At 38.9% G+C, this 22,351-nt stretch overlaps 1 protein-coding gene and 1 long non-coding RNA gene across 2 annotated transcripts in view; one reads left to right on the plus strand and one right to left on the minus strand.

The window, feature by feature from the left end:
• Positions 1 to 6,874: 6,874 nt before the first annotated feature.
• The window catches only part of LOC122296134 (omega-amidase, chloroplastic), a 38,128-nt gene continuing 22,651 nt past the window's right edge, over positions 6,875 to 22,351 (minus strand). The window contains exons 6-10 of the mRNA XM_043105581.1: positions 21,579 to 21,657; positions 14,409 to 14,424; positions 7,698 to 7,778; positions 7,427 to 7,509; positions 6,875 to 7,330 (exon numbers count right to left, since the gene is read on the minus strand). Coding sequence (XP_042961515.1) covers positions 7,252 to 7,330; positions 7,427 to 7,509; positions 7,698 to 7,778; positions 14,409 to 14,424; positions 21,579 to 21,657 — 338 coding nt within the window. The 3' untranslated portion in view covers positions 6,875 to 7,251. The remainder of the gene's footprint in view (positions 7,331 to 7,426; positions 7,510 to 7,697; positions 7,779 to 14,408; positions 14,425 to 21,578; positions 21,658 to 22,351) is intronic.
• On the plus strand, positions 8,533 to 12,808 carry LOC122296136. Its single transcript, XR_006238401.1, has 2 exons — positions 8,533 to 10,324; positions 10,606 to 12,808. It is a non-coding gene; the product is annotated as an uncharacterized LOC122296136 (long non-coding RNA).

Here is a 22,351-nt window from a genome sequence, read left to right on the forward strand (position 1 = left end):
TGTCTTATTTCTAATGAACTAGGGTTTTTGGGAAGGCCTTGTATTTTGGCCAAGGGCATATTTGGAAAGTTATTAATTTATGTGAACTAGGGTTTTAGAAGTTACTGTAGCGCGGCACTGTTCACGCTACAGTACCCGCGGCACTATTCCTTTAGGGGTTTTGGGAATTGTTTATTTAAGGCACTTGTAGCCTCATTTGAGAGGTAAGACATTTTTTATTGAATTTTCATTGTGAGTGAGTTTTCTCCTCGTGTTCTTAATTGAACTCTTGAACTTATCAAAGGTAAATCACAACCTTTGTGGCGTTCCTCCTTGTAATTTGGGTTCTTGAGACGGGATTTCATTGGGTCTAGATTTTAATATAATCTAGGTTCTTGGAACAAGATTTCAACGGGTCTAAATTCTCCATCCATAGACTTGAGTTTGGCGTTCTTGGGTTTGTTTTCCAATATTGTTGTTGGGTCTCAAAGCGAGTCGATTGGGGTTCACATCACCTACTATTCAAACGGCACCTTAATTATCCGATAGTAATAAATGTGTCTCATCTTACATAGTAGGATATAAGTAAGATGAGAGTATCATATATAACATTACTTTTTTAAAATTAAGGGTACTTTTATAAACAGTAATAGTATACACCACACCATCATCCTATTTTCATATCATTATATAAGATATGACATATTTATCATTATTGGATAATAAAGAATCATCCAATAAAAGGTCATCTAATTATCATAATTGTGTCACGTTTTGTATAGTGGGATGGTGGTGTGGTGTATAGAATTTACCTTCTATAAAACAATATTACTTTATTAACTTATTTTGCAAAAATACCCTTCATTTAAAACATAATTATGTAAAAAGTTGTAAAAAAATGTTGTATGCTTATCATTTTCTGATATTGAATTCACATATTTAGTGCTAAACTTTGCTAGTATTTATTCAAAAATATTAATTGGATTAAACCAAAATGTAGTACTAGAGTAACCTAGAACAAAATCCAAGACTTATTTGAGCGTGTAAAATATACTTTTCTATTTTCTTCACCAAGGTAGAATACTAGGATTCTAGGATTAAGAGGTAGGAGCTAGGATTACTACCTAACTCTACGGTAATTGGTAATAATAACCTTATAAAATGCACTATACAAGAAATATTGATGGCATCAATTTAGTTATGCTTATAAATACACAACTCTATTTAAAATGTTGATAGCAAGAAATGCCCGTAATATCAATAAATTTGTTCCTATCTTTGTCTAGCAAGGCCAGTAAAATTGCCAAATTTAGATTCCAAATTTAGATCCCAGTAAAATTTGCGATCCCTTGATGTAGCTAAGATATGCCGAATTTAGATTTCTTAGAGTTTAAATCCAGACTCTAAGGTCTACATTTGCAAGAAATAAACATATAAAATAGATTCCACGGTATTTATTTAGCATTTAATGCTATTAGAAAGGAAAATGCTAAGTAGACCCCTAATTTTGCCTACTCACTTTGATCACTCGTGTGTTTTAATTTTAATTTTGTTATTTTTTTAATAGTTAAGAAAATAACTACTAGTGAATGTATGTATTTTTTTAAAATATATAAATATGTTTACAAAACATTTGAAAGAAAAAAAATGGAAATGCATTAGAGGGCACGCCGAGCACCCTAGCATTGTCCGAAAAAAATTTACTCAAATAAAAATAAATGTTATATCATCTACTTCATATAATTATTCCCTCTAGAAACTCTAAGGACTTGGATAGTGAGTTGAGATAAGATGAATTGAGATAGTTTATGAATAGTAATGAGATTTGAATTGAGATGAGATGAACTAAAAATTGTTTGGGTTAAAATGTTTTTTTGAGGTTTTGGAAAATGAGAAAGAGATAGTTGAATAAAAATATTATAAAGTTAAAATATTGTTAGAATATAATTTTTTTTAATATTAATTTTGTTTTAGGATTTAAAAAAGTTGAATTGTTTCTTGTGTTTTTTTTTTAAATTTTGAGAAATGTATAATAATTAGGTAATGATTAAATGAAAAAATTAAATATTTGAAATTGAAAAAATGTTTATATTTATGGTATTTAAATATTACAATAAAATGAGATGTAATGTGATGGATGGAATGAAAGTAACTCTATCCAAATCAAGCCTAAAGTCCCTTTTGGATGTTAAGCTGATTTGAATTTTTTATTAATAGTAGTGAGTTAAGATGATAGAATAAATTCTGTGGGACTCACCTAAGATGAGTTTAAATATATTTATAAAAAGTTAAAAAATATTGTGGATCCTGCGTGTAATTGGTGTTTAGTTGAAAAAAGTTATAGATCTTACATGTAAAGTGAAGTTGAGTTTAGTGATTTAAAAGTTGTGTATTTAAATATTAGATTCAACTTAAAATTAGACAAAACTGAAATAATTTCAGAGAAATCAAGTTACCTAAATCAAAATATGACTTCAGGAGAGAGAGAAATAGAGATAGGATCGACCCGTCCGAAGAGCGTACATCCAGGCAGGTCGGCTCGATTAGGCCCCAACACTAAACATATATGTTTTTCATTTTTTTCAACAAAGTGTTACACTCAACTAATTGATGTAATAGAAAAGAACGGATTGAAATCAGAAAATTGTATTAATTCTATGAAAATGAGCTCTCTTCGAGGGGAGCACCTCCAAGTTCGTTAGAACAATATAAGAGAAAAATTCCAGATACTTCCCTCAGGAACGTACAGGCAATTTTATACTAACAATGAAAATACGAAAATACTAAACTGCCCCTTTACTACATGGGCTCCAGACAACACTTATATTTTATTTAGTTAACCGATATTGGCCCATAGGCCATGCGATTCCAGTCCACTGCATTACGGCCTCGTAAGCCCATCCTTAGCATATCTCATTCTCCAGACCTAAGTCCTCTTTCACTCTGCCGACAGCTCCCAGTTCGAGAGTCTTCCAGATCGAAACAGCTCCAAGCCTTAGCCATTCCTCTTCTCATGTTACCCGGCTTCCGTATTCGGTGTATAACAACTACCCCCCTCTCTAAAACACCTTGCCCACAAGGTGAGGATATGCAGCACAAAGTGAATGGTAGGATTCCCATGAAGCATCCTCTGGAGGTTGTCCCTGCCAGCGCACCAAAAGTTCAACCAAGGGTCGATTTTTTTCCTTCCTTTCATGAACTGTAAGAGGAGACCTTTCTGTTCTAAACTTTTAGATGAAGGCAACTTCCCTTCTTCAATTAACTTGGTACTACTGAGCCCCTTTAAAGTCACTAGTGCTGACTTATGAGTGAACTGCATAGTAAGCTGTTGGAAATTCCAAAGTATGGATCCAAGGCCTTGCAACCACTGAACACCAAGGACAATATCACAGCCAGCCAAAACCAACACATACAAGTCCATGGTAAAAAGATGCCCCTGCATATTAATATTAACTCCCACGGCCTTCCCTTCACTTTGGATCTGATCCCCATTAGCAACCTTCACTTTCACCCTTTCTTCTTCATTAACAGCTAGGGGTACTCGGGTTAAGAGTGCTGGGTCAAGGAAATTATGAGTACTACCCGAGTCTATCAAAATGGTTACTGCTTGATTACCAATTCGACCTCGGATCCGCATTGTTTTGGGGTTGAGTGACCCCAAAATGGCATGCAATGAAATTTCCGGACATTTGCCTTTATCCAGAATTTGTACCACTTCCCCCTGGTCGGATACTTGGCCCGTATCGTGTTCTATAAGAGGCTGGTTCTCCTCCACTTCTTCAATTAGGTACAGTTTGGGGTTGTGACATCTATGGCCAGGATTCCATTTGGAATCACAATGATAACAAAGGCCCTTCTCTCTGCGTTCTTTCATTTGATTTTGAGAAATCTTTTGGACAGGGACAATTGCATTGGAAGAGGTAGTGTTTGCAGGTTTGGAAGGTGTTTGGGTCAGTTGTTGTGGTGTTTGGTATAATGTCTTAGATTTGAAGATGGCTGGTTCGGTGTAAGAGTTGGTGCTGGGTCTTTGGTTGTGTTTCTTATACAGCAAAACTTTCTCCTCTTGTATCTTAGCGAGCCCATAGGCTGCCATCAAACTGGTTGGATCAAACATGCGCACCGTTAGGCGTATTTCATCCTTAAGGCCACTAAGGAAGCAACTCAATTTAAAGGACTCAGATAAGCCCCTTAATCTGTTTGATAACTCCTCAAAATGTGATTTATACTCCTCTACCGTGCCCACTTGTCTCAATCTAGTAAGTTGCTCCACAGGATCATCATAGCTACTAGGGCCAAACCTTAATAATAAGGCTTGCACAAAGGCTTCCCAGGTAGATAAAACACCCGATTCATCTAAATCTTGGAACCACACAAGGGCCTTGCCCTCCACATGGAAAGAAACCAACCTTAAACGATGCTGTGGTAATGTGTTGTGGAAGGAAAAAAATTGATTGACCTTATAAAGCCAACCCAAGGGATTATCACCAGTAAAAATTGGAAAATCCAACCGTAATGTTCGTGGAAAAATCTCACCAGTATGAGGCGTGAGTTGATTTGCATTGCTGTTTTCCCCAGTGTGATGTGCGCCAGCTGATATGATCTTATTCACATTGTGCAGATCTGCTGCAACACCCGAAAATTGCTGCATCATAGCCTCCATCTGTCTTCTCATGGCCAGCATCTCAGCTTCAATGGTGGTAAACTGCGATTCAGAATGTTGAATATGAGATTCGGTGGATTGCTTAAATGCCATGAATCCCTCCTGTAAATCCTTTAAACGAGTTCCCTCAACCATGATTGCAGAATCGAGGGCTCTGGATACCACTTGTTACACTCAACTAATTGATGTAATAGAAAAGAACGGATTGAAATCAGAAAATTGTATTAATTCTATGAAAATGAGCTCTCTTCGAGGGGAGCACCTCCAAGTTCGTTAGAACAATATAAGAGAAAAATTCCAGATACTTCCCTCAGGAACGTACAGGCAATTTTATACTAACAATGAAAATACGAAAATACTAAACTGCCCCTTTACTACATGGGCTCCAGACAACACTTATATTTTATTTAGTTAACCGATATTGGCCCATAGGCCATGCGATTCCAGTCCACTGCATTACGGCCTCGTAAGCCCATCCTTAGCATATCTCATTCTCCAGACCTAAGTCCTCTTTCACTCTGCTGACAGCTCCCAGTTCGAGAGTCTTCCAGATCGAAACAGCTCCAAGCCTTAGCCATTCCTCTTCTCATGTTACCCGGCTTCCGTATTCGGTGTATAACACAAAGTAACACATAAACGGGAAGTTTCTGAAACGCAAGCCTCTCTCCAAAGTCCCAACCAAATTTATGTATGTCATGCTTTGTGCATGGTCTACCCACGTGTACTGTAGTAGTACGACATGGCTGCTTCCTTGGAGTCTCAATCACCACGTGCATTGCATGACTCATTTATTGTCATATGGCCTTTGTTGTCTCTTTGATAATGAACAGTCTTAAATTCAGGTTCACCCATTTGTAGATTATGGTCAAATTTAGCTTTGTCACTATGCTTTTATTATCCATGACCCCGGCAGGCCCATGGGATTGCGGACCTCATTCAAGAAAATCTTTTCCAATTTGTCTATAAAAATGATATATGTTCTTCGAGCATGTGACATGCACGTACTTTTTTTGGATGTCTAAGTTAAAAAAATATCATGTCCCTTTATTAAAAAAGTATATGCTTAGTAATTTTTTAAATAGGTTGGAAGAACCTTATTCAATTTTTATTAAATTTAGGAGTTTCAGATTTCATGTCAATATTAAATGTTGTGTCTATCTTTTATTTCTTGGGAAATATGAATAAAGGGTGATTAGGGTGGGTTTGGGTGTTGAGAAGTGTTGAAGAGAGTTGTGAATAGTAATAAAAAGTAGGTAAAAAGTAATAATAAAGTAATGAATAGTAATAAAAAATAGGTAAAAAGTAATGAATAGTAAAAAAAATAGGTAAAAAGTAATAATAAAGTAATGAATAGTAGTGAGAAGTATTGAGAAGTGTTGAAGAGACTTCAACACCCAAACACAGCCTAAAACATGGATTGAGAGCAATCCATACTTCAAATTCTTTTACGAATCTGGTTCAAAAGTGATGGAAATGCCGCAGTGAGTGGGATGTTGGATTGGTTCAAAGAGCAATTTTGAGTCGCCCAATATAATTTTGGTGGGAGATGCTTTTCTGACTTTAGGGGCGGCTAGAAGTTATGCTGTTGTGCTTCTCTCAACAAAAGACTTGTACTGGTGATAATTTGCATCCAAGTAATACTATATACCATACTATTTTAATCCTATTATGTAAAATGTGACATATTTATTACCATTAGATAATAAATAATTATCTAATAAAGAATCATCTAATGTAATAAATATATCACATCTTGTATAGTAAGATGAAAATGAGATGATAGTGTAGTGTATAAAATTTCCTTTTGTGCCCATATCTGAAGAAATTTGCCCTTCCAATTTCTACTTAACTCTTGCTGGAAGGTTGAAATTGCAAGGTCACTGAAGTTTGAATTGAGATCCTTTACGATTATTTTGCTGAATTAAATGGTTCAATGTGTAGTCTTGTTGGGTATCAATGAGTGCGTGTTGGGGCATTGTTTCAATGACTATGAAGTTGAAAAGCATGACAACTTTAGGCAACCTAATAAAACTTGCAAAAGCTGTCTCCATATGAATCTGATCCTATCCGTATCCCACTTGCTGAATAATGTCTCCATAAGATTGACAAACCGGCTTCTAAGCCGGCCGTCTTCATATTATAAGCATACATACATATAGATATATAAACATACATACATATATACATATACATGTGTACACACACACATATATTGATGATAAGGAACCTCAGAGATTGTGAACCGGAGTCTTTTACCTAGCTAGTTAAATCCCAAACGCATGTAGCGCCCATGTCACGGATGTAAACCATCGAATTTTCAGCATGGAATGTAACCCTGAAACTTGTTTGCGAGGAGTATACCCTCCAAAACTAAGGCATTTAACACTAGCAAACCCAAGCATCTTAAAGTCATTGAGAATCTTAGAACATTAACATAGTATTCTTTTGCCAGAAATTGAAGTTCCAACTCACCTAATGGAACCCTGCAATATCTGAAATCTTCATGCAATATAGACCCAGAACATAAAGGTGTCACGTTATTACTGCAATAACCTCTCTGATAGAAAATCTGTCCATGCATCAGAACAGACCTCAAGAATTCCATTCTTCTGTCACTGAGAGTTCAGCCTCTGAATATCTACCAATTGGTAAATATCACCTCGCCGTTGCTTTAACAAGGGGAGGTTTGCCCTGAATATTATACGGGAATTAGGTTTACAAAATACCAGACGAAGTCCTTCAAAAACATTTTCACAAGCAGAAGACAATATTTAGCAAGAATATTACCTCCTGAGCTCAATTACGGAATAGTCAATCTCTGCTATGATTATAGCCTCCTCATGCTCGGTGGTAGCCAGGACTTCTCCAAACTGTCGCAGTTATAGCTTTTGGTAAGTGCCTAAATGGTAGTAACTTGCAGGCCTAAAAAGCTTCACAAGTCTTGACACAAGCTTGAACTTAACCACGAAGGAATCAATTTTAACTTTTTTCTTGCATTCATCAATCAGCCATGGAATGGCTATTGTTTAAGAAAAGTGAGATGAAAGTATCCACTTACTGGTCCAATGAGGGTGGAGTGGCCCCAAGCCACATAACCAGCACCAGCATCTCGGGCAGGAGAACAGGTTGCCACATATAACTGCCATTTAAAATTTTCCAGATGAAAAACACCCTCGAGACTTTCCTCATCAGTTTTTTTTTTTTTTGACAAAATATATTAAAAATAAAAATGCACGCTTTGCAATCAATTTAGATGTCTTCCAAGAGATTGATAATATGTAAAACGCCAAGACCTTTCTAGACAAAAATACAAAAATAAAAAAATGTCGAATTTCATTTATGAGCTAAGACATCAAACGAAAAGTTGATAAACAACCTATTTTTAAGAGTAATGCTAGATACAATCATAAGGTGTACAAGCTCAGTGCACTCCCTAAGACTGCAAATATCATTTCTCTTTTTTTAATGATAAGGAACCCCAAAGACCGTGCAAATGCAACATGTCTTTTACCCGATTAAAACTATTATTGTGACAATTTCTTTTTGATTAATTTTAGTAACCAAATTTCCCTTGTCAAACTACCAACTATACCACCACTAGCGCTGCAAAGAACACCAAAATGTTGCAATGTGCCAGTTTTTAGTAGTTGGAGAGTGAAATGTTCAATTTTGGTAGTTTTTGATGCATGGTGTAAAACCTCTATTAGTTGGAGCGTGGAAAGTGTATTTTCCCCTAATAAGATATAGCAATGAAAAAAGAAATTGGAATGGCATAGAATCATTATAAAAGATACGAACTTCAGAGACGGGAATTGAAAAAACTGTTACAAGGATAATTTAGGTATATATATATCTAACCGTATATAGCAGACAATAAGGCTGTAGATAACGTGGGAATACTTAATGTATGGGCTGTAGTTAACGTAGGAAATAGTTTACGTGTACAGAATACTTAACGTACGGGCTGTAGTTAACCTAAGAAATACTTTACGTGTACAGAAAATTCTGCAGCAACATATATGTAACTCTTTCTATAAATAATGAAAGGAACCCAAGGGAAAAAGGGATTCAGACCAAACTTGACATGATATCAGAGCTTTTACTCTGATTATCGTTTCTTGGTGGTCTTTATCCTTGAAAGTTTCTGAGTTGTGACAGTGGGTGAGTTTCTAAGTGTGTGGTGATTGTTTTCTCACACGTCTGTTGAGTTCCAACTTGTGGGATTGTTACCTTGGTGGCTTTGAGGCTGTCGGCAGGTTCTGTGTGGTGGTTTGCCGTGATCTTGTTCTGGGCAGTGTAGTTTGGTGCTTGTCGGCAGTTTCTGAGGAGTTTCTGGTGGCTGAAGACGTGCGGGTATCTCCTTTGGTGAGTATCGACAACTTCTGTGGAAGTTTCTGGTGGAGTCCGAAAATTTCTGGGTGCTTGTCAGCAGTTTCTGAATATTTTCTGGTGGAGTCCGAAAGTTTCTGGGTGCTAGACAGGTCCTTTTTTTTTTCTCTCCTGTTTGACTGGGGGATTTTCTTGTTTTTTTGCCGTGGGATTTTTCTCTGCTTGGTATTTTTACGCTGGTTGAGAACTTGAGTGGGGTATCAGGCCTTATTTGACTGTCTTACTTGGAGTTAGCTCTTTATTTTGTGAACTGGGCTATTTGACCGTGGGCTGTTATTTTTGGCCATTTGTTCTGCTATTTTTGACCTGCCTTGGTTTATTGATTAAATTTGCTGTTTGGGCTTATTTCTTTTAAAGTACTTTTTCATCATGTCTATTGAAAATACTATTATTCGCTTTATTGGAAAGAATTTTCCTACATGAAAATTTCAATTTAAGATGTTCTTGAAAGGAAAAGAATTATCGAATCACATTGATAATTCTGCTAACATTCCAACTGATGAAAAAGAATTTGCTCAATGGGGAAGTCAAGGATGCCAAGGTAATCTCTTGGCTATTAGGGATGATTGAGTCTCACCTTGTGACCAATCTTCGCTGTTTTACCACGGCTCAAGCTATGTGGGACTATCTCCATCACATTTATCACCAGAATCACAGTGCTCGAAAATTCCAATTGGAGGTGGAAATCAGCAATTATACTCAAGGTAATTTGACCATTGAACAATTTTATTCTAGTTTTATCTTTGGAGCGAGTATTCTGCTATTGTTCATGCTAAGGTTCCCTCTACGGCCCTCGCGGCTCTTCAAGCGGTTCATACTGAGTCAAATTTTTGATGAAACTTCGCCCTGAATTGAGCCTGTTCGAGCTGGTTTATTAAACCGTAGTTCGGCTCCTTCTTTGGATATTTGTTTGAGAGATTTATTACGTGAAAAACAACGGTTATCCACTCGGATGGGTATGACTTCTGCGAAAGTCTTTTCTGAGGCTGTGAATGTAGCCTATGCAGCACAAGGGAGAGGGAGGAACAAGGTACAATGTTTCAATTGCAAGGAATTTGGTCATATTGCCCCGGAATTGCTCTAAGAAAGTTTGTAACTACTGCAAAAAAGAGGGTCATATCATCAAAGACTGTCGAGTGCGACCTCAGAATCGCCAATCACAAGCTTTTGAAGTTGCTGTTCAATCCTCTTCTCCTCCTTCTGCACCACCTATTGTAAACTCTGATTCATCTGTTCTCACACCAGCAATGGTCCAACAGATGATTGTGTCTGCTTTTACGGCCTTAGGCTTGCAAGGTAAGGATACTAACTCAACCTCTTAGATTGTTGATTCGGGCGCTTCTAATCATATGACTGGAAATACGATGGGTCTCCATAGGGTTCATAAGTATAGAGGCTCGCAAAATATTCAGATCGCTGATGGCAGTACTCTTCCTATTACTACTGTTGGTAAATTGGGCTCTTCATTTAGTGATGTTTTTGTCTCTCCTGGATTATCTACCAATTTGATCTCTATTGGAAAATTGATAGATAATAATTGTGAGGTTCGCTTTTCTCGTGGTGGTTGTCTTGTGCAGGATCTGGTGTCGGGGACGGTAATCGCGAAGGGGCCTAAAGTGGGACGTTTATTTCCTTTACAGTTTTCTATTCCTAATGTTGTTTCTCTTACTTGTACGGCTATTGCCAATACTAATAAAGTCTGGCATAAGAAATTAGGTCATCCTAATTCTGTTGTCTTGGCTCATCTTATGAAACATGGTTTTTTAGGCAATAAAGATTTCTTTTCCTTTTCTCCTGTATCTTTTGATTGTGCTACTTGTCGTCTTGGTAAAAGTAAAACTTTACCTTTTCCTGTGCATGGTAGTCGTGCCTCTAATTGTTTTGAGATTGTGCATACTGACGTTTGGGGTGAGTCCTGTTATTTCTCATGGTCAGTATCGTTATTTTGTCACATTTATTTATGATTATAGTCGATTCACTTGGATATATTTTCTCCATTCTAAAGCTGATGTATTTTCTGTCTTTCAAAAATTTGTTGCGCTTGTCGAGACAATTCCGTACTTGTATCAAAACTTTACGCTCCGACTCAGGTGGGGAGTACATGTCTCATTCTTTTCAGAATTTTCTTCAGCAAAAGGGGATCATTTCCCAACGTTCTTGTCCTTATACTCCTCAACAAAATAGAGTTGCTGAGCGTAAGAATCGTCATCTCTTAGATGTCGTCTGTACTTTGTTGATTGATTCTTCTGTACCTTCTAAATTTTGGGTAGAAGCTTTATCTACTGCTGTTTATTTGATCAATCGTTTGCCTACTGCCACTCTAGATTATGATTCTCCCTATTTTCGATTATTTGGCATATCCCCTGAATATCAATCCTTTCATATTTTTGGGTGTGTTTGTTTTGTTCATTTGCCTCCTGTTGAGCGTCATAAGCTTGCTGCACAATCTGTCACGTGTGCCTTTATGGGATATAATCCTACTCAGAAAGGATTTATTTGTTATAATACTCATGCAAACAAATTCCGAATCTCACAGAATGTGATTTTCTTTGAAAATCAATATTTTTTTCAATCTCAAGTTATTTCTGATCCTCCTATTACTCTTCTTCCTGCTTTTGATGATGTGTCCTCTTCTATTGAGCGATTTAAACCAGGTAGGATGTATCATTGACATCTTCCCCTGTAATATCCCATATGATAAGGATATGGGTAGGTGGTGTATGGGATCCCACATTGCTTGGGAAGGAAAAGTTTGTGCTCTTTATACGGTTCCAATGGGGCTCTAATTGTATCATTGACTAGTCCTTTTGGAGTATAGGCCATGTGGTTTGGGCCTTCCATTGGGGCGTTACAAATAGTATCAGAGCTTATCTCAACCAGAAATGTGGGACTTGAGCCGTGCCACCTACAACGGATAGTCTCGACGAGGACGTCGGGAATTTAAGGGGGGTAGACTGTAATACCCCATATGATAAGGATATGGGTAGGTGGTGTATGGGATCCCACATTGCTTGGGAAGGAAAAGTTTGTGCTCTTTATAAGGTTCCAATGGAGCTCTAATTGTATCATTGACTAGTCCTTTTTGGAGTATAGGCCATGTGGTTTGGGCCTTCCATTGGGGCGTTACATCCCCCTTCTTCCACGCCCCTTCCAGACACTGATCCGTCATCTAATTTTGCGGTTCCTATACCTCAGCACTCCACCCGAGCTACACATCCACCAGGTAGGTATGGTTTTCCTCATATCTCACTTACTGCCATTCTCGACACTGTTTCTGTTCCTCACTCTTATACCCAAGCAGCCACCCAAGTATGTTGGCAGCAGGCCATGCAAGAAGAAATCCAAGCTCTTCAAGACAATCACACTTGGGATCTTGTGATTTGTCCCTCTGGTGTTAAACTTATTGGTTGTAAATGGGTGTACTCAGTCAAGTTTCGAGCTGATGGCTCACTGAGTAGATATAAGGCCCGTCTTGTGGTTCTTGAGAACCGACAGGAGTATGGTATTGATTATGAAGAGACATTTGCACCTGTTGCCAAAATGACTACTGTGCGGACTATCTTGGCACTTGCTGCGTCGCAAGGGTAGTCTCTTCAGCAGATGGATGTAAAGAATACTTTTCTACATGGGGATTTGAAGGAAGAAATCTATGTCTCCACCTCCCGGCATATTTACTATACCTTCCTCAGAGGTTTGTCGGCTATGCCGATCCTTGTATGGACTGAAACAGGCTCTACGTGCATAGTTTGATAAATTTCACTCTACGCTACTTGCTTTTCATTTTACTCAGAGTCAGTTTGATTCCTCTCTTTTTCTTCGCAAGACTTCTATAGGAATTGTATTGCTTTTGGTATATGTTGATAATATTGTGATTACTAGCTCCGATACTGAGTTAATTAAGCAATTACGACAACATCTCAAGACCTCTTTTCACATGAAAGATCTTGGTCCCCGGCAGTACTTTCTTGGCCTTGAGGTGCAACTTACTCCGACCGGTACATTGTTACACCAGCACAAATACACGAGAAATTATTTCATTGGTTGGTCACCAATCGGGTAACTCTGTTTTTACTCCCTTGGAGGTAAATCTTAAGCTTCGTCAGGAGGAAAGCGAGCTTCTATCAGATCCATCATTGTATTGGCAGCTTGTCGGGAGTTTGAACTACTTGACAATTACTCGTCCTGACATTTCTTTTGTTGTGTAGCAAGTAAGTCAATTTATGCAGGCTCCCCGACATCTTCATTTAGCCACTGTTTGTCGCATTATCCGATATCTGAAGGGCACCTCTACACGTGGGTTGTTCTTTCCTAAAGAATCTTCCTTACAATTGGTGGAATATAGTGATGCTGATTGGGTTGGATGTGCGGACACTCGTCGCTCTGTTACTGGCTAGTGCATGTTCCTAAGCAATGCACTCATTTTTTGAAAGAGTAAGAAGCAAGACAGAGTTGCCAAATCTTCCACTGAGTCTGAGTATCGTGTTATGTCTTTTGCATGTTCTAAGATCACATGGCTTCGTGGTTTATTGGGTGAACTTGGTTTTCCTCAGCTGCATTCCACTCCTCTTCATGCTGATAATACCAGTGCTATTCAGATCACCACTAATCCTATCTACCATGAGCATACAAAACATATTGAAGTCGATTGTCATTCTATACGTGAATCCTTTGACAAACATGTTGTTACTCTCCCTCACATTTCCATTGAACGTCAAACTACAGACATATTCACTAAAGCTCTTTCTCGGCATCAACATTAGTTCTTGGTTGACAAATTGATGCTTCTTGATCTACCAGCATCAATTTGAGGGAGGATGTTACAAGGATAATTTAGGTATATATATATATATATCTAGCTGTATATAGCAGACAATAAGGCTGTAGATAACGTGGGAATACTTAACGTATAGGCTGTAGTTAACGTAGGAAATACTTTACGTGTACAGAAAATTCTGCAGCAACATATATGTAACTCTTTCTATAAATAATGAAAGGAACCCAAGGGAAAAAGGGATTCAGACCAAACTTGACAAAAACAACAAACCTTGATTGTGAAAATTACAAAAATCTCTTACAAAATGACAATATTCCACATTCTATGATCCAAGCAATCTTTGACACATTGAAACAAAACTATGATGAAATCAGAGTAATTCTGTCAATGGACATTTCAGACTATGATTTTATATGAGAGCGGAATATCATAACCAAATTCATACTATTGCCAAACTGGTGAGTTCTAAAAACAAATTTATCACAATATTTCCATTTGAATCCATGATATGAGTTTCAGAAACTAACTGAAGACATCAATAATGAGAGAAGTTTAGCCACAAGATTCATCATATAGAATAATAAAAATGGAGTTTTGTATGCACACCTGATTGTCTGCAGCCCTGCACATGGAAAAGTAAAACAATTTCAGTAAAAGAATTGTTACGTTTATAATGTACGGCTAAAAAATGACAAAATGAGTACGTGAAACTTTAATACATGAACCTACAGATCATTGAATAATCAATGAGGCGAATGGGCAAAGGGGGATAATACTAAAAGGAGGAGAAAAATATTTTCATGCTGTGCTTGGCAGTAAAGGGAAAGATCTTTTCTTCTCCTTCTGTTCTTTTTATTATTATTTTAATATGAATTTAAGTTCATTAATCTAAAAATGATAGAAAAGGAGGGGGTGGGGAGACCAAACAAAACATCCCCTTAAACCGATACAATGCATAAATTGAAAGGAAAAAAAAAAAAAAAAGGCAATGGAGCCGGAAAAAAAATTAGTCTGGCCAAAAGGTGATTTTGACACAAAACGACAAAGGCTAAACCAAGGCTAAAAGCCACAGTTGATAATGGTGCATTATAGTTGACAGCTTCAAGATATCCAATAAAACTTTACACATTCTCTTCCCTCCAAATCCTCAAAAAGAGAAGAAATGATGTCTACTTCCAGCAGAAGAGAGAACATATAACTAACTGTCTCTCAAAACCAGAGGAAAAACCGAAGTGCCGCTTGGTGGGGAAGCGCTAGGATCCCACCTGCCCGTTATAATGCTGGTCTAGCGGCTCAAGGTGGTAGATCAGTAGATTTCCTTGCCAGCAAGGGAGCAAGTGACAATGGGGAGCAATGGACAGTGGCAGATCTAAGATTTTTCTTCAGGAAAGAAATAGTGGTGGAAATGAGTTTGACAAACAAGGGGCTGGAAAACACGTCAGCAATCAGCAAAAGAGCAAAGAAAACAAACTGAGGCTTCAGTTGCACCAGGAAGGGGTGGCATGTGGCCACAACGCACTCTTGTGACGACAAATGAGGGCCACACACTGGTTGTATGGAGGCAGTGATGGTAGAGCACATGGAATAGTCTGTAGACTTCCTTGGTTGTGCACGTGTTCAATGAAGATGGGAGGTGAGCGGTAGACTTAGCCTCAAAGGTTTGAACAAAAGGAAGAAAAAGAAGCAAAAGTGGAAAGAAAAAAGAAAGAAAGAGAGCAAGGGGATAATCAAGAACAGCTAGACAGGAAAAATATGAGAAGTTTAGGCCATTACGTCATCGTTTTATCCCTTTTTTATAGGTAAAAGTAAAATTTTGTTGATATAAAATGCCTAAAGTACACCGGTAGTCTGCAACAAACATGCCTAATTACATCTACTAGTGAGAGATACAAGCAAGTCATGAAGATTGTCCATATTACAATAATGGCCAAGGCACAAGAAAGTAATAGTATTGTAGAGAAATCGCTTCAGCTCATCCAAAGAACGCTCCATGTCTTCAAAGCATCTCTTATTTCTCTCTAGCCACAAACACCACATAACGTAGTGAGGGATTCTCCACAAAGCAGTTATTTGGGCATTCCCCCTAATTCCTGTCCAGCACCTCAGAATATCCCTAACTCTTCCAGGCATGACCCAAGCCACCCCTCTCCAATTAAGGATCTCATTCCATAAACATTGGCCACCTCACAGTGTAACAATAGATGATCCACTGATTCCCTGTCTTTCTTATGCATAAAGCACAAATCTATGATGAGACCACATTTTCTCAGATTATCCGACGTGAGAATCTGCCCAAGAGATGCAGTCCATATAAAGAAAGCAATCTTAGAAGGTACTTTGCATGTCCAAATAGCCTTCCAAGGAAAACTGTGATCATTAGAAAAACCTAAGAGAGCCGTATAGAAGGAGCACACCGAGAATTTTTTTATTTCCACTCAGATACCAAATCATCCTATCCTCCATCTCATTGCCCATCGACATTGCATATAACAAGCCAAAGAAATCAGCAAGCATATCCAAGTCCCAATCTTGAGCTGCTCTCGAGAAATTTACATTCCAATGGACAGCACCATTAGATAGTACCACTAAGTCAGCCACAACAGCCTCTTTATCACAAGAAATATTGTAGAGCATGGGAAACACCTGCTTTAGAGCCCTTTTGCCACACTAGACATCATGCCAAAAATAACCGCTATTACCTCTTCCAATTGCAAATCTGAAAAACTTGGAGAATCTTCCCCATCCAGCTCTAATGTTTTTCCACAATCCCACACCATGTGTCCCTCTAACTTCCTTAGAACACCAGCCTCCCCGCATACTCTCATACTTAGAATCTATGACTTCTCTCCATAAACCCTCTCCCCTTCCCTATGTTATCTCCACAACCATTTCCCCAAAAGTGCTTCATTGAAGACCCTCACGTTATGCACCCCAACCCACCACATGGAATTGGTGAGCAAACTTTATCCCTTTATCCCAACCAACAAGATGTAACTTAGGTGTCGTTTGTATAGTGAGTTGAGATAAGATTAATTGAGATGAAAGTTGGAAAATTGAATAAAATATTGTTAGAATATTATTTTTTAATATTATTATTGTTTTGAAAATTGAAAAAGTTGAATTGTTTATTATATTTTATGTGAAAATTTGATAAAGTTGTAATGATGAAATGAGATGAGTTCAGATGTGATGAAACACTTTCATTATCTAAACAGGGCCTTAGTTTCCTCCCCAATGCCTCCCCAAAGAGAGTCCGAAAACTTTTCTCAATACAAGAGGCCACACTTGCAAGTAACAGAAAAAGAGATAAAAAATAGGTAGGGAGGTTAGATAGAGTGCTCTTGATAAGAGTTATCCTTAGACTAGTATATCCATTTCCACCCAGCCAATCTTCTTTCAATTGTTTCTAACACACCATCCCAAATAGATTTTGTCTTGAAAGCAGCCCCCAACGGAAGACCGAGATATGTCAAAGGCAGCGAAACAACCTTACAGCCCAAGATATTCACCAAGCCCTGAATATTGTTCACACCACCCACGGGAACCATTTCAAACTTTGAGAGATTTACCTTCAGGCCTGAAATCGCTTCAAAGCATAGTAATACAGCCCTCAAATACTACATATGATTATTGTTCGGCTCACAAAAATAGTAGTGTGTCATCAACAAAGAGAAGGTGAGATATAGTAACACCCCCACTGAAAATCTAGCAAGAAAGCCTCCATTCACAGTCGCTCTCAACATATGACTCAATGCTTCCATAACAACAACAAAAAGCAAAGGGGAGAGGGGATCCCCTTGTCTTAATCCCCTAGAGCTGTTAAAGAATCCTTCCGGTGCTCCATTCACCAAAACCGAATAACGAAACTTAGTTATACAATGCCTAATCCATGAAATCCATTGATCTCCAAAACCAGAACTCCCAAGTAAATAGCATAGAAAATCCCAATTAACATGGTCATAAGCCTTTTCCAGGCCTGGCTTGCACAAGAGGGTATGCCTTCCTTGATTCTACAATCTTAGGCATTCATTGACTATTAATTCCGAATCCAAGATTTGTCTCCCCTTCACAAACACATTTTAGGATTTTGAAATAATACTACTCATAACTCTACTCATGGGATTGGCAAGCACCTTTGAGATAATCTCATATATCCCATTTATGAGACAAATAGGCTCTTCTTTGAAAGGTCTCTCCCACCACATAGAGCTTAACTGATCAATAGTCTCAAAACATTGAATTTGGGTCTCCAAGGGGATTTTTCAGCGAGGTCTTTGTAAAAATTGACAATGTGGTTCTTAATAGCATCATAATCCGAATAAATCTGTCCATCAACCTGAAGCTCCTCGGTAGTACTATTCCTACGATGAGAATTAGCCATCCGGTGAAAAACTTTAGTACATTTGTCCCCTTCCTTCAGCCAAAGGGCTAATGACTTTTGTCTCCACGAAATTTCCTCCTCCATAAGAAGCACCTTCTCTAACTCCGAAGTGATGGCTAATTGCCTACAAGAGCCCTCCACAGAAAGAGGAGCACTCACCTCCCTTTCCTCCAAACCACTTAGTTCCTCCATAAGGAGCTGTTTTTAACTATTAATGTGTCCAAAGATTTCAATATTCCACCTCTTCAAATCCATCTTCAATGCTTTCAATTTCCTAGCAAAAATATAAAGCTTGGTGAACCCTCTAAAGAATACAAGAACCACCACGACCTTGCCTTCTCCACAAAACCTTCCACTTTCAGCCACATATTTTCAAACTTAAAGTATCTTTTACCCTCATGAATGCCTCCACAATCCAAAACAAATGGGAAGTGGTTCGAGCAAACTCTTTCCAATCTCTTCTAAAGCAAGGTAGAGTAATGTGCCTCCCATAAAGGAGACACTAAAAATCTATCCAAGCAAGACCACGCCCAGTTATTAGACCAAGCGTGCACACCGCCTACAAGTGGTAAATCCACCAAGTCCATTTTGAAGATAATTCAGAGAACTCATTCATTGCCTGACTATATCGGACTTCTCTCGATCTTTCACTAGGGAACCGAGTGATGTTAAAGTCACCCCCAATACACCAAAGTAAATTCCACACATTGCCCAAACCTGCAAGCTCCTCCCATAAAACCTTCCTAAGCGTGTCCACATTTGGCCTATATACATTAGGAAAGGCCCAACAAAAACCATCCTCCACATTTTTAAATAAACATGCCACCATATAATTTCCAACACACTCCTCAATAGACTCAACTGCCCTAGAATCCCACATAATAAGGATACGCCCAGATGCTCCCTCAGATGAAAGGTACACCCATCTCACAAAGGGACAGCCCAAATGCTTGTGATGATGCTACGATTCATGAATTCCATCTTGTTTTCCTGCAAACACACAATGTCCAACTTCCAATGGCGTAAAAGATTCTTCACCCGCAACCACTTGTTGGGATTATTAAGACCCCGGATGTTCCAAGAAAGAATTCTAGGCTTCATGGATAGAAACAGCTTTTCCCTTGGATCTATCCTTGCTAGTACTCCCCTCCTGTCCGTCATAATTGATTGAACAAGTGAGACGCTTCAGCTCACTATTTTTCCTAGAGGCGAATCTAGGAGATTGAAACCGACCCTCCTCGAGAGCCTCCTGTCACAAGAAATCCCCACACACTCCTGAATATCCTTCAGTTTTTGAGTCACCCAATCCGATGGTGAGCCTCTTGTTGTAAGCAAGGGAGACAAGGTGCATAACAGTTCCAGATCCGCCTCAGACTCCTTATCCACCATCTGAAGAGTTTAATTTAATTCCTCTAACTTAGATGAGAAGTAAAGAGGCATTGACTTCACCTCACTGACCACCATGCCTTTCTCTACCCCCATTCGTTGCCTAGAGACCTACGTCAAAGAGAAAATCACCTTAACATCTTCCCCACTACCCCTCGGTCCTATCTGTGGGTGCTATGGCTGAGAACCCACATCTGTCAACGAGGAAATCACCTGAGATTCTTCCCCACTGCCCATCGACACTGTCTATGGATGCTATCACTGAGATTCCACTTCCACCCATGAGAAAGTGTTGAGATCCATTTCTGGGTCATCAATTGGCAACTCCAAGATCACCTTTTGAGCGACCATCGATGGTTCCTCAACCCCTCGCAATCTCAATGGGTTGATTGGCACATGAACTGCAGTTCTCGACACCTCCGCAGCTTCATCTTGTTCTCTCTGGTCCTCCATCTCTATCCCTGAACTCCTCGGTACACTATCCTCTTCTCGCGAGTCTGATGAGTGACTCGCAGTTCCAATGGGTACCTCGGCACCGTTGACTGGCTCCTGATAGTAGAAGGCCGAGCCTCTCCACTCCCCCTAACCCTCCACACGAGCTGGGTTCTAGACCTAGGATGTTGCCCTGATTTCTAAAGCCTAACCAAGTGTCTCGTTTGGCTTGGACCTGGCCCAGTCTATCAGCCCATTAGCTCAAATCCTAGCCCAATCTCCTTAAGTTGCCCACTTGTTCCCTCAGAATCTTTTAATTTCCCACAGGCCTTATAGCCCAAGCCCATTATATTTCCCAATCCATACGCATCACCTAGGCCCATCTTGTAATCCTCCTCAATGCACTGTATTAGAGCTTCCACCTTTTGCATTACCAACAACTACATTTGCACATCCAACAAGGTCTTGTGCATGTCCTCCTTTGCCAGACCCACGACATGCCTATTTCCTCCACCTCTCCACTGTGCCCTCGCTGTCCTAGAAGAAGGTGGAGACTAACCACCCCTGTCGGCATTCTCTACTGCACTAGAGCTATGAGACAACATATCTTGCTGCAACAAGACCTCCCTATACGACCAACTCTATGGGTGGTTCACAACCACTAGTGGCCTCTGCGCCACCCCTCTGCCATGAAGCTCTGCCCTTTCTTCACAACTGCTTCCCATAGCGCATCTGCCATTTTCCTCTAACTTACCTCCCAACTCTTTAGGTACGAAAATGAAACTACTTCGGCCACCACCAACGTACTCCACCAGAGCCATGTAATGTCCACGAACGTTTGAACACCTCTGTGCAATGAAGCTTTTGGTGCCCTCCCTTGAGGTTGTATAAAAATCCTTCTTTTCATCCTTCATGCAATCCTCCAGTGTTTTGGCAAACCAATGCACCGTAGGAATTCCCAACCCCATCTCCTTCACCACCCTCCCACTCTCATTAATGAGCAAGAACTTTCCATCCTTCAACTAGTCAAACTCCTTTGATTCTATCATCAAATGGTTCAGGAACCCCATAATCCCACTAATCTCACTTAATCAACACTCAACACAGCAAAAATCTCCCCTCACAGACACTAAGAACCTCATCGATAACGAAATGTACACAGAGAAAACTATAGTAGTACGTCCTTTTATCCTTCTTGTATAAAAGCTGTAGTCGAACGGTGCTTTTCGTTTAGAATTGTTGAGGATTAATTTTACTTTGGAGGTCAAAGGTTCCTTGAAAACCTTCACCAAGAATTAATACATTGGATTCTTGGGTTCCTTTCTTGCTTGTTTCTTGTTTCTTGATTTTGGGTTGAATTCTTGTTAATCCTTACAGTGTTCTTGTGAGGATCTTGAAGTAATACCTTTACAGACAGTCTGGATTTTTATGTTATTCAGTAATTTAGAGCACTGGTGTAAGTATAAGCAAAAATAACAGCTTGACATGGTTCTGTCTCTTTCACACACGACATTATGTTTACAACGGCAGAACTTTGCAAAGAATATCAGCTGGCAATTAGTAAAATTTATCCCTACCTTGCCCTCTGCAATAACTCCCAATGCAATGGTCCAGTAGTCATGTTAAATGCACCAGGATAGCATAGCAAATGAGCACCTGACGTCAAAACCAACTTGATTCTGTCAGCGTTCAATGCCCATATAAAAGGACTGGATGATGTATAAACAAATCACAGTGTGATTGATCAGCATTCGCTACAATAAATCGCAGCCTAAAGGAATATATTAATGACCAGAAGAGAAATAAGGATAATTGTATTGAAACAGAGAAACTTAGAAGAGTAAGCACCATCTCACAACCTTGATGTAGCAATTCCATACAATGATTAATGACTCGAATAGAGGCATGCATGAATTGGATTGAGTAACATAATCCTTTTCTAGTGCGGTTTTTTTTGGATGGAGAAAGGAGGGAGGGGGGGGGGGGGAAGGAGAGGGGGAGATCCAGCTTACACCCTTTGAAACAGTTTCTTCTTTTGTGTTTCATTTGCATTAATTTTGCCCTAAATGTTTTTTTTATATTACTAAACTGACAATCTTTGAAAATGCAATTATGGAAATTAAAATGATGATATCGACATGTCATAAAAAGCAAAACAGTATTAAGTGGCTCTTGACAAAGCTCTATGGAAAGGAAGAAAGAAGAATAATCTTTGCCGATACCATGTAGATGTGATTAGGACAATCGTGTGGAGTACCAGAAATTATAATCTCTCCTTGTTTCTTTATCACAGCTATAAATTGTTAATAAACCAAAATAATGACAGAAATTTTAGTCGTTGACTATCAAT

Source organism: Carya illinoinensis, chromosome 15 (genome assembly GCF_018687715.1).
Source record: "Carya illinoinensis cultivar Pawnee chromosome 15, C.illinoinensisPawnee_v1, whole genome shotgun sequence".
Taxonomy (NCBI): domain Eukaryota; kingdom Viridiplantae; phylum Streptophyta; class Magnoliopsida; order Fagales; family Juglandaceae; genus Carya; species Carya illinoinensis.